The sequence below is a fragment of the Lontra canadensis genome, unplaced genomic scaffold (assembly GCF_010015895.1).
Source record: "Lontra canadensis isolate GAN:19392208 unplaced genomic scaffold, GSC_riverotter_1.0 scaffold23, whole genome shotgun sequence".
NCBI lineage: Eukaryota > Metazoa > Chordata > Mammalia > Carnivora > Mustelidae > Lontra > Lontra canadensis.
Window position 1 is genome coordinate 5,999,481 of NW_022631017.1, and position 13,429 is coordinate 6,012,909.

The following is a 13,429-nucleotide window of genomic DNA, read 5'->3' on the forward strand; positions in this document are numbered from 1 at the left end:
AGGATGCAGCTTGTATTTAAAGCCTGAATCTCCAACTCTGTAAACGTATCATTAAACTTTTGGAGAAGTATATTTTGTGGGTGCCAACTCCATGCGCATCTGAAAATTCAGTCGCTGTTCCAGCCTAGGTGTGTGATCTAGTAGGGCATCTCTTTCTGTCTTTCTTTTTTCCTTTAAGTAATCTCTACACCCAACACGGGGCTCAAACTCACAATCCTGAGATCAAGAGTCGCATGCTCCACTGACCGAGACAGCCAGGGGCCCACAGTAGCACTTGTTACATCAATGTTAAGGAAACAAACGTGACTTATGTCAGAACCTGAGAACTGAGCCGGATCCTTCATGGAGTCTTCTAGGCGGACCCACACTATATCAAGTTTCATTAAACCGTTAATTGGGGTTTGATGGAGAAGAATCTAAGGGTTCAGTAAACTGAAAACAAGATTTTTTTTCCTTTCTTTTTAGATCACTTGTTGGGTTAAAACACTATAGGGACTGGCTATGTCATCACATTCCTGGTTGCTACAGCAGGAAAAAAAAACTCTCCGTATATGGGTACCTGGGTGACTCAGTGGATTGAGTGTCTGACTTCACCCCAGCCATGATCTTGGGGTCCAGGATGGAGCCCTGCATTGGGCTCCACGCTCAATGGGGAGTCGGGGAGTCTGGTTGTCCCTCTACCCTTCCCCCTGCCACCCCGCTGTACACTAGCTTTCTCTCTCTCTCAAATAAATAAAGTCTTAAAAAAAAAATCTCTCAGATAACTAAGATGAACAGATCCAGGGATGCCTGGGTGGCTCAGTCAGTTAAGCAGCTGACTCTTGCTCTCCGCTCTTAGGTCATGATCTCAGGGTCTTGAGATCGAGCCCCATGCAGGGCTCGGTGCTCAGTGGGGAGTCTGCTTGAGATTCTTTTAATCTGCCACCCACCCCTCTGCTCGCATGTGTGCGCTCTCTTGCTGTCTCTCAAATAAAAAAAAATAATAATAATAAATAAATAAAAAAAAGAGGAACAGATTCACTTTGGCTATGACAATGAGTGATCATTCAACAGTAAACAACATTTTTTCTTGAGTACCTACTATGTACTGGCTGCTAGTATATTGTTAATTCATGAGGAAATAACAGTATTGTAATTTGAGAAACAGAACAGGCACATTAATCCCGTAAACAGTAACATAACACGGCCTGGCCTGCACGGAAGGTCTTCAGTGAGCACACTTCTGTGCGCAGACGCCGGCAGGCAGCAACTACCAAGCTGAAGATGACAGGACTACATTTTCTCTCAGTCATGCTCAACATTAAGAAGTAGCTACGCAAACTGTCTTCTACCTGCACGGCCGGCTGGCTGGGAGATGATCCAACTACTTTTTCCTGCTGTGGCTGCATGGTTCCTAAGGACCCCGGCATGACTTTGCTTCCAGAATCCTGCCCTATTAGAATGAACATAAGACAACAGAAGCAGTTAATCAAGCCTCTTATACAACGCACAGAGCCCAGCGTATATGGATTACTGACCATTCTGAAAGGGATTTCTGTATTTCCTGCTCTGAGGAAGGAGAGCAGGAAGTACATTTATCTACAAAAGCTCTAGAGGCAGAGGTCAGGATTCGTAAAGCCTTTTTAGGTAGTAAATAGAAACAAATACATAAGTAAATGGTAATAAATAAAAGCTGTCAATGCAACAGTTTCAAATTATTCAAGGTCGGAGGACTAGGCCTCAAACCAGTAATCAGTCAGTAACACCGAACCCCTCAGACGCTCACAAATTAATGAATGAGGGCCCAAACAGGGGGCTGGCTAGGGGCGTTCCTGCTTTTGTCCTTTCTAGTATTTAATGAGCAGTGTAGACATTCGAAGCTTTAGAAGAAATGGAAGACATAGCATACACTATTTTTAGTCTTGTGGGGGATGCCAAAAATAGATAAAGTGACATGAGGATAGTTACATAGTCACCTGTGCCATATAGTACTAGATTTTACTGTTTCTGAGCAGCACATTTTCCCCCATATAATTTAGTGTGTCATAATTAATCAGAAGTGCTTTTTTTTCTTTCTTTCTTAGTAGTATATAAAATGAAGGTACAGACACAACATGGTCTGTTATTTGGGTGGAAAGGACACAGGAGACATGGTCAGAGTGGGGATGAGGTGGAATGGGAAAGGTTGCAGGCTGGCTGAGGGATGGCAGAAGATGTCCTCTGGGTTTGGGGAGAGAGGGGACAGTGGAGGGGAGCTTAAGATAAAGGCTCCTGACCTGGCAGCGTGGTGTTCAGGAGGCCAGGGATCTGTGCCTGCCTCAGGCCATCCGTGGTCTTGGAAGCAGCAATGGGGGAAGTCTGATTCAAACCTTTTTTCTGAGCCTGGGAAAAATATGGCCAAGAGAAGAAGTTAATTTCACCACTAAAAGCCTTAACAGATTGCCCAAAACACCAACCAAGCCTGTCAATGCCTACCTGGCATCACCTTCAGGTTAGACTACAAAGTGAAACTAGAATTTTACTCTACTTTCCTATCACTCGGGGAGGATTGCAAAGAGCACCCTTTAAGAATCTGTGGGCGTGTTGAATTTTCCGGACGCCATTCACAGGGATGCTGAGTGGACAGACACCAAGCTGCCTTCCTGCCCCTGGAACTGCTGTGTTCGTGATGCCCAGATGCAAAGGCTGAGCCAGAAAGAGTTTCTACCCCTAACAGTTTCTATCCCCAGAAATTTTCTATCACACCTGTGAGGATTATGACCCCGACTATCAGATCCTATGTAGGGTCTACACAGACTGAGCACCTGGTCAGGGCCCAAGTGCCAACCCCAAAGCTACTGTCAGCACTCACTGTTTGCTGTGTAGATGATCTAAAGCATGTGTCACCCCTGCCACCGGTATGTCTCTCGCTCACGTCATGTCAACATCAGGTGTAACTAGGAAATGTAATGTCAACTGAATGTTAGCCTTAGGAAAATATCATTAGAAAAATTAATCTGATGTTTTAATGGGTGTGTGCATCTTTTCTATAAATAGAAAAGATGAACTGTATGATGTTTAAGGACTGGTAAGTTCCTTTTAGCTCTAAAAAAATCTGTTATCCATTTATTTTTATTTATTTATTTTTTAAAGATTTTATTTATTTGACAGAGAGAGAAAGAGAACAAGCGGGGGTGGGGTGGCAGGCAGAGGTTGAAGCAGGCTGAGCAGGGAGCCTGATGTGGGGCTCGATCCCAGGACCCTGGGACTAAAAGGCAGATTCTTTCTTTTTTATTTTTTTATTTATTTTTATTTTTTATAAACATATATTTTTATCCCCAGGGGTACAGGTCTGTGAATCGCCAGGTTTACACACTTCACAGCACTCACCATAGCACATACCCTCCCCAATGTCCATAACCCCACCCCCCTCCTCCCAGCCCCCCTCCCCCCAGCAACCCTCAGTTTGTTTTGTGAGATTAAGAGTCACTTATGGTTTGTCTCCCTCCCAATCCCATCTTGTTTCATTTATTCTTCTCCTATCCCCTTAACGCCCCATGTTGCATCTCCACTTCCTCATTAAAAGGCAGATTCTTAACCAACTGAGCCACCCAGCCGCCCCTGTTATCTATTTAAAGTAAGATGATAACAGACTGATCGGCTCAGTCTGTTAAGCTCTGCCATCCATTTAGTCCTGATCCCGGAGTCCTGGGGTGGGGGGGGGGGGGGGGGGGGGGGGGGGGGGGGGGGGTGGTTCCTGCTCAGTGGGGGGTCAGCTTCTCCCTCTCCCTCTGCCCCTCCCCAATGCACCTGCTCCCTCTTTCCAATAAATAAATAAATAAATAAATAAATAAATAAATCTATCTTTAAAAAAAAAAGGTAAGATGATAAAGGGCTTTTATTTATTTATTTTTTTAAGATTTTATTCATTCACTTGAGAGAGAGAGAGAGAGAGAGAGAGAGCGAGCATGAGAGGGGAGAGGGTCAGAGGGAGAAACAGACTCCCTGCTGAGCAGGGACGCCCCCCCCCTCCCCAAATCGGGACTTGATCCCGGGACTCCAGGATCATGACCTGAGCCTAAGGCAGTCACTTCACCAATTGAGCCACGCAGGTGCCCAATAAAGGGCTTTTAAATTTCTCTCAATTTTTAACCTTCTGTATCATTACCACTTCATAGTGCAGCAAATTTTCAGAGTTTCTTCTCTAGTTTTGTATTTTGTATACCATCAGCAGATTTAGTTTAGTCCAACCACTCCATGGGGGACCTAAACTACGACCTCGGCCTGATTAGTATGTTTCCACCAACTATTCATGTGAGACAACACTTCAGGCAATACCTGACCATTGGCCAAGTAAGCTCATGTTAACATTTTTATTCTAAACAACTATTTGAAACAGTTAATTATATGGTTCCCCTTTCTAGTATAAGACTGGAGAAGGAGGGGCGCCTGGGTGGCTCAGTGGGTTAAAGCCTCTGCCTTCAGCTTAGGTCATGATCTCAGGGTTCTGGGATGGAGCCCCACATCGGGCTCTCTGCTCAGCGGGGAGCCTGCTTCCCTTCCTCTCTCTCTGCCTGCCTTTCTAGCCTACTTGTGATCTCTGTCTGTCAAATGAATAAATAAAATCTTTAGAGAAAAAACAAAACAAAACAAAACTGGAGAAGGATTTGACACTTCTGGAGGAGGTCATTACAAAGCTGGAAATGGTCACCTTGCTCATCCATTAGCAGGGAAGGTCAGACCTGCACTATTCTAGGCAGACAGGTAATACATACTTAGTAACAAAACCACAAGGGGAAAATTTTCCAATGTTCACAGAATTTCCACTAGAACATAACTCCACTCTCCTACTGTAGGAAGCTGTTCATGCAGAGAACACTGGGGTTGAGGAGAGGCCTGGGGCAAACAGTGAGCACTGCCCTTCCTCGTGAATATTTCCAGGGCATGAACACTAAGGGCCATCCTGAATAAAAAACAAAACAGATAAAAGTTGGGAAAATGCTGTTTAATTAAGGGGCAAGGCTACACAACTCTGAACTAAGCAGATCCACAGACAAATAGCTGAACCAGGGTGAATATGTTCAAATGACCGGAGTCCTTACAGCAGTGCTGTTAGTACTCAACAGTTCTGGCATTTTTTCCCACCATCCCTAGTTCATGTGAAACAGAAGAATATCATCCTTATTGCTTTAGAGCAGACAATTAAAAAAAAAAGTGGCATTACCCAGCCTGATCTTCTACCTTATTTATCAGACATGACCTAAAATGATTTATAGCTACTAAACAGATGAATAAAACAAAATCCCTTTAGTTGTAAAACTGAAAGAAAAGCAAAGGTGAGATCACTAAGAAAGCCAGAAGAAGGGCGGAGGTTGGGAAGGTATATGGCGGAGGCTGGTTTCTGGGACTACGGGCAATATTTTCTTCTTTTTTTTTTTTTTTTAAGACTTTATTTATTTGACAGACAGAGATCACAAGTAGGCAGAGACGCAGGCAGAGAGAGAGAGGAGGAAGCAGGCTCCCCGTCGAGCAGAGAGCCCGATGCGGGGCTCGATCCCAGGACCCTGGGACCATGACCTGAGCTGAAGACAGAGGCTTTAACCCACTGAGCCACCCAGGCACCCTCAATATTTTATTTCTTGAGTGTTCACATGGATGGGAATTTGATTTACAATTCTTTTATAATTTTATAATTCTGGGGGGCGTATGGGTGGCTCAGTCAGTTAAGCATCTGCCTTCAACTCAGGTCATGATCTCTGGGTCCTGGGATCCAGCCCCACATCAGGCTCCCTGATCAGCAGGGAGCCTATTTCTTCCTCTCTCTCTGCCTCTCCCCCTGCTTGTGCTCTCTCTCTCTTGGCCACTCTCTCTCAAAAAAATAATCAAAAATCTTAAAAATATATATATTGTTGGTTAACTGTATGCTGATGTTTTACGTATTTTTTCTAAATGTGTTCTCTTTCACAACACAGACAAGTAAAAAAGAGGGAAAAAAACCTAGAACAATCTCATGTCAAAGCCTGAAAACTCACCGTCAAATGGAGGGTATGAAGCACTGTTGTGTCTAAAAACAAGGACACTCTCTGAAGGGGCCACCTCTCGTCTGAGCACAGCTGGGAGTGTTTTATGGTCCCCTCACCCACCTGTGTTCCTCACTATACCCCTTCCCTTGGGGCAACTGCAGAGGGAGGGGTATGTAGGGCTGGGGGGTGGTAGAAGGATCAGGATTGGGGGGTACCTGTCCGGGTCCCCGCAGAAGAATCACTTCGATTCAGCTGCTCTGTATGCTTGGAAAGCCCAACTGCCTTGGGACTGCTGTCTCTAGCTGTACACTGTTGCTCCCAGCCTACTTATTCTCAGGGCAGGGCTTTTGTCCGTCTGGTTCCCTGCTGTATTCCCAGCACCAGACAGGGCCGGCACCACAGTGAGCGCACAGTAAATAGTTGTGAAATAAACTGAGTGCAGTGGAAGTCACGGGGGTCTGTCCTTCCCCGCTGGTCCAACGACCCCCACGCCCCAGGAGCCAGCAACTTTCCCCCATTCCCCAAAACTTCATGTTGCCTGCAGTTGACAATCTTTTCCAGAAATTTATCATTCTATTGTTTTTGCTGAACTCCTAGAGAAGACCTGATCTTTAAATACATTTTCTTAAAAAAATATGTATACATATATACATACATACGTGAGTGTGTGTGTGTGTGTGTGTGTGTGTGTACAAACATATATATTTATTTAAGGGCGCCTGGAAGCTCAGTTGGTTAAGAGTCTGCCTTTGGCTCAGGTCATGGTCCCAGGGCCCTGGGATCGAGTACCGTATTGGGTTCCCTGCTCAGCAGGTAGCCTGCTTCTCCCGCTCCCTCTGCCTGCCACTCCCCTCTGCTTGTGCTGTCAAATAAATAAATAAAATATCTCTCTCTCTCTCTGTCTCTCTGTCTCTCTCTCTCTCTCTCTCTCTATATATATATATATATATATATTTCACAAATAGACTATTTAAGGATCCTTTTTGAGACTTGGCTCTAAGAACTCTGCTAATATCAGTATTCATCTTAATTCTTTAGATCTATGGATTATCTTGATACCATGTAAACATACAGAAAACCCCTAACAAATCAAAATATTTAATGTGTCAATCTCCCCTTCTGTGGTACACTTTGAAAGAAACCAATTCCAACCTAGCAAGACAAGATTCATCCAACAACAGGCATTTATGGAATGAGGGAGACGCCTGGGGTCTGCCTGGCCACACTCTCGTCTGGGAATTGCCCCACTGCCACAGAAATGGGCTGGAGCCAGCAAGGCTGGAGAGCCACAAAGGTGTGTAACCCGTCACAGGCACCGAGAGCTAAACTTCAGGAAGGGAAGGAGCACTTTCTCTCCTGTCTTAAAGTGCAAGGCCTGGGGTGCCTGGGGGCGCTCAGGTTAAGCGTGTGACTACCTATTTCTGCTCAGGTCATAATCTCAGGGTCACTGGGCTCGGAGCGCAGCAGGGAGTCTGCTAAGATTCTTTCTCTCCCACTCCCTCTGTCACTCACACCCCCAATAAGTAAATAAATCATCAATCAATCAATCAAAGTGCCAAGCCTGCCAGTGGAGCAGTTTATCTACCTAGAGGGGGACTTTTTCTTAATTTGAAGAAAGGCCTTGGCTAGAGTAGCAGAGGCGCTGTACGGCTGCTTCCTCATGTCACCCATGCCCCTGCTCCTCTGACCCTGATGCACTGTCACCCAGACTCACCTGGGAATTCAGAGTGGTAGTGGGCGGTGGACACCCAAGAGCAGCGGTTCTCAAATGCAGGTTTATAGACCAGTTGCATCAAGATCACCTGGGGAGTTTCTAAATACCAAGTCTCTGGGTTCCATCCACAAGAGTCAGGAATCCGATATGGGACTTAGGAATTTACAATTACTCTAAAATGCTCTCTAGTTGATTCTGATGCATTGCTAAGTTTTGGGAAACCACTGCATTTGCCAGTTTCTGTTAAATGCTTGGATAATAATGTAAAGCTGGCCCAGGTAGCCGTTCTGGTGGAGCAGAAGAGTGAGAGAGAGCGATGAAGACAGATAGAAGGCCATGCTATCTTGAATAGGCCAAGAGAGAGCAGAGAGCCTGATTTCTGACCTCTAAGGAGATACATTATACCTCCTGGACATTCTCTGTTTGCTAAACATGTTAGGGTGAGGTTCCGAGAGCTGCAACCTAAAGTGCCTAGTCAGCTCCTTTGCCCATTTTCCACAGAGCGCGATCTCATTATATTCAAACCTGTAAGCCAGGTTAGAGCTTGTTCAACTCTCTCCCACCACAGCTACAACCTTCCCCGCATCCTGATTCGACCCTTCCTTGCTCCTCCTGCTACAAGGAAAGACGCAGCCCTCCTCTTTTCTACAAAGAATCCCACCAGTGCTCTGGAATTCGTGTCCATCTCCTTGCCATCACTGCTGAAGAAAGCTCAAGCCTCTTCCATGTCTTAAAAAACACGAATTCCCTTGACCCTGCCCATCCCATGGCTCTCAGTTACCTTCATCTTTCTGAATGCTGTCTCTGCTCATTCTCACACGTCCCACTCTCTCCTTGCTCTCCTTCAGTCTGGCTCCTGCACCTACCACTTCAGGGAAACGAGTCTCCCCAAGATTGACAGCCGCCACCTTGTTGATCAATACGTCAGAAAGAAGCATCCTGACCCTCACCAACTCTGGCTTCGCACTGGCACTTGGTTCTGCAGACCTCTGCCCTCCCACCTGTAAAACCCTCTTTCCTTAGCTTCCCGAATGCTGAACCTGATTGGTTCCTCTTCTCTCGAACCTTCTGAGTCTCGCTTGTGGACTCTTCTTTCTGTGTCCATCCCCTAAATGTTGAGGTGCTTCGGGGTTCTCTTCTGGCCACTTGTTTTCTTTTTCTTTTTAGTATTTTTTATTTACTTGACAGACAGAGATCACAAGTAGGCAGAGAGGCAGGCAGAGAGAGAGGAGGAAGCAGGCTCCCCGCTGAGCAGAGAGCCCGACATGAGACTCGATCCCAGGACCCGGAGATCATGACCTGAGCCGAAGGCAGGGGCTTAACCCCCGAGCCACCCAGGCGCCCCGGCCACTTTTTTTCTTTACTCACACATTCTCCCTGATCCATTCCACCAGTTTCTACCACCTGAGTTCCAATTTATATGCTGCTCAGTCCCTCTGAGCCCACATTTTGATCCTATGCTTCAGTGTCTGTAGCTGCGTATCATACGGTCTGGTTGTCCCACGGGTTGTGAGACTTGACGGACGTATCCTAAACTCCCAACTTCCCTTCAAACCATAATTTCTTTTCAGGTTCTCTAGCTCAGTGGAGCTGGTGTCATGGTCAAGCGTCTGTGTATCACCCTTTTTTCTCCACTACAGCCAACTGAAAGTTCTATCTAACCTAATGGTCTCAAATCCATGCCATTTCACCGTGTCTCGCGGCTCGTGTAGGGCTTCAGCATTTCACACTTCGATTAGGACACCGGCTCCTTAACGTGACATACAAGGTCCTGTGTGATTTGGTCCCTGCTCACCTTTCCCACCTAAATCTTCACACCTCACCTGAACCTGTTTTCCTGTCACCTCAGTATCACGGTCTCTTCTCTCACCAGCCTTTGCACGGCTATTCCTACTGCTGGAAAATTCTTCCCTCAGGCCCTTAATATCTGGGTAACTAACTCTCCTTTCCCTTAGCAGATCTCAGTCAGGAACCACTGGGTCAAGGAAACCTTCCCCAGCCATCCCATCTGGGTGAACGGCTTCTTTTCTAAGCCTGGAACTCTGGATTACTTCCAGCAGAGCATCAAACATTGTGCACTGCGGCTGTCAGTTTATCTGTCTGCCTCCTGCCCTGCAACAGACTGCTGTCTCCCTGGCACTTGGCCCAGGGCTGGCCATGGCAGGTACTGAGGTACTGGGGAAGGAAGGATGGATGGAGGGATGGAGGGATGGAGGGAGGGAGGGAAGAAGGAAGGAAACAACACTGTTGGTGGTTATGCACCCCAGTGAACAGTATGAACAGAAAGTGCAGAGAAGGTTGGGGGCGCCTGGGTGGCTCAGTGGGTTAAAGCCTCTGCCTTCGGCTCAGGTCATGGTCCCAGGGTCCTGGGATCGAGTCTCACATCGGGCTCCTTACTCAGCGGGGAGCCTGCTTCCCCCTCTCTCTCTGCCTGCCTCTCTGCCTCCTTGTGATCTCTGTCAAATAAATAAATAAAATCTTAAACAAAACAAAACAGTGCAGGGCGCCTGGGTGGCTCAGTGGGTTAAGCCGCTGCCTTCGGCTCAGGTCGTGATCTCAGGGTCCTGGGATCGAGTCCCGCATCGGGCTCTCTGCTCAGCAGGGAGCCTGCTTCCCTTCCTCTCTCTCTGCCTGCCTCTCTGCCTACTTGTGATCTCTGTCAAATAAATAAATAAAATCTTTAAAAAAAAAAAAAAAAAAAAAACAGTGCAGAGAAGGTATCTGGAGTAACTGGAAAAAGCTTCATTCGTTTAGGGACTTTGGGGGCTGCTCTGGAGGATGGGAAGCATTTCTACCTGCTATAAAAGGAAGTTTAATGAATACCAGTGTCAGTAACAACCTGGGGCTCACAGTGAGTCTGGCCTCATCAGGGAGGCGGGGAGAAGGGGTCAGCCTGGGAAGACGGAGGCTTTCCAACCAGAGCAGTGTAACTGTCGGCCAGGGTTTGTACTTTCTCCTGCAGCCATGGGGAGTCTCATGATCTGGTTCAGGTCATCAAGCAAATGTTTTAGGAAGATTAATGTGGTAGAAATCTGCCTTCAGAAAGAGGCCGAAGGCAAATAATCACCCAGATAATTGCAACGTTTGTTGATGTGTTAGGGTCTGAATGGGCCTCAGAAATCATCTAGCCCAGTACTTCTCTATTCTGGTTGCTCTTTAGAATCCCTTGGGGAGCTTTTGAAAAATGCTGATGCTTGGGGCCCTTTCTCCAGGCCATTTAAAAATCAGAATTTATGGAGGAGAGGCCCAGGCACCCATATTTTTAAAAAGCTCCCCAGGTGGTTCAATTGCATAGCTGGGGTTCCTCATTGAGAGAGAAATTAGGGCTCAGAGAGTTTAAGACACAAACTTAACCAAACCAGTCCCTGGCGGAGCGGGACCTACAAGCGAACTCTGATTCCTAACCCAGCTCCTGTTTTTCCCATTACATTGCAGTCCCTCTTAAAGCCTAGCTCAGGGTAAGGATGCAGAAAAGGAGGGAAATGGGAAAAAGTACATACACCATAGCCAACTAGCAGGTAGTTTGTCTTTCCAAGCAATCTGGCCATGCTCTGAACCTCCATCTCCTTGACAGTCAATTGGAAACAGTCACTTCTTGTAGCTCCAAGGTAAGGATTAGCAATAACATGGAGAGCCCCTGGCACTGTACCAACTGTTAATAATATGATCATTACTTTTATAATTATTGGCAAGAACAGGTGTGAGACATTCAAAGACAAATCAGTAGGATTTTTTTTTTTTTAATCAGTAGGATTTAATAACTTATTAAAAGTACAGAAGGAGAGGGGCGCCTGGGTGGCTCAGTGGGTTAAAGCTTCTGCCTTTGGCTCGGGTCGTGATCCTGGGGTCCTGGGATCGAGCCCGACATCGGGCTCTCTGCTCAGCAGGGAGCCTGCTTCCTCCTCTTTCTCTGCCTGCCTCTCTGCCTGCTTGTGATCTCTGTCAAATAAATAAATAAAATCTTAAAAAAAAAAAGTACAGAAGGAGAGGAAACAAATACCACCTAGATTTTGCAGTCTGGGTGTCTGAAGATCTGGTGGCCCCTGGCTCATTGTAAGGTTATCAGGCTGAGCTAGAGGGAGGTAGGGGAGTCGAGAGGGGCAGGGACAGGCTGGAGACCAGCTGTGATCACTCTGGCGACACACAGAAAGCATGGTGAGTGCTGCTCTCAAGGGATTTACGATCGCCTAAATCTTCTAGTGATCTAAGGAGATTTGGACTTAAAATAATTTAATTTTGCTTAATAGGCTAAACTCTTGCAAACTGCCTGCTTTAATCGCTGACTTTTGAATATTAATCTATTTACGAGAAAGTTTAAATCCTGTAAATTATGCTCTGCATTAAGGGATTTCAGTTCACAGGGCTCTCTGGAGGAATGGCTGATTCTAGGTCTGAGGCAAGATAATCAGAAGACACTCGCACAGGGTCTTGGGCCACAAAGCGCTCAAAGTAGACCAGGCCGCGTCAGAAGTATAGAAGCCAGCTTCAGCAGGCCTCCACTGACCACATTTAGGACATTTTATTTTATTTTATTTTTTCATTTAGGTCATTTTAGGTGTAAGGGCCTAGTCAGCCAGAGCGGCCCCACCCCAGTTGAACTGCCATTTTGCTGTAAAGCTTAAATTGACCCCCTCCCCCACCCCACCAGGGGAACTTACTTAAAAGCGAGTCCAGGAAACCAGTCCCAGGTAACAAAGTCCAAATACAAGGGTGGGTGAGGCCAGGCAGAGGTATTCAATCAGTGGGGGCGCGTACTGTCTCCTAGCTACCGAGGAGTATGGGCCCCTGCCCTTTGGGAGCCTTTTGGCGCCAATCTTAACCAAGGTGTGACAGGCTGGTTCAAATGTCTACCAGGGTAAATTGTAATTCAACTGGTCACCTAGCATCACTGTGGAGTTTCCTGTGTGTGTTACAATCTCATTGGCCACCTGTGTGTGGCCAGGTCCAACCACATGGCCTTTGCTCTATAAAAGTTAGTCTGGAAAGCAGGGAGGGGTCGTCGTCCTCTCTGGAGGGGCGGCCCCAACTGGTCTATTTGACAGTTGGTCTGATTCCTGATGCTTGGCGTGAAATAAAGCTTTGCTTGACCTTCGCTTTGTATCAGTCTCGCTCCTTTAATCACGGACCCATTATTGGGGTACCCAATTTTGGGGGATCCAACATTAGGCATTAAAAAAATAGTGAAAGCAACAGACGGCAACATCAACTACAAAATGAATACATGACCTTTTACAGATCCCAAATATCTAAATATCACAGATGAACTTCTATGTCTGGCTTAGCCTCAAAATGGTACTGGGCAGAGGGAGAGCGAGGGTTAGCTGGAACGGATGGAGTAAGCACAGCCATGAGTCAGTAAGCACTGAAGCTGACAGCCCCCGGGAGAGAGAGAGAGAGAGAGAGAGAGGGAGAGAGGGAGAGAGGGAGAGAGGGAGAGAGGGAGAGAGGGAGAAGAAGAAAAAGCTCTTCTTTATGGAACAGTCCCAGCCAAAACCTCTATAGATAGGATAATGCAGTTAGAAAATCGCCATTTTGCAACCACCAATGTAATATTCAGGAGAGGCTCACTGATGGAGTCTCAAATCACCAGAGAGATGGGAGAACAGACGTGAGAGACGGGAACGGGAGAGTCACGTGGTCCCAAAGCACTATCCTAGAGGTCATGTCTGCTTTACAAAGGGAAAAAGGTACCTCTGAGGACCTGGAGGAGAAACCTGACCTTAACCAAGTGATC

At 46.5% G+C, this 13,429-nt stretch overlaps 1 protein-coding gene across 3 annotated transcripts in view; it reads right to left on the reverse strand.

The window, feature by feature from the left end:
- The window catches only part of BICRAL (BRD4 interacting chromatin remodeling complex associated protein like), a 93,626-nt gene that overhangs the window by 12,824 nt on the left and 67,373 nt on the right, over positions 1-13,429 (reverse strand). For all 3 annotated transcript variants that reach the window (XM_032862155.1, XM_032862156.1, XM_032862154.1), the window contains 2 exons: positions 2,256-2,361; positions 1,332-1,432 (listed from right to left, as the gene is read on the reverse strand). In XM_032862155.1, the coding sequence (XP_032718046.1) occupies positions 1,332-1,432; positions 2,256-2,361 (207 nt within the window). The remainder of the gene's footprint in view (positions 1-1,331; positions 1,433-2,255; positions 2,362-13,429) is intronic.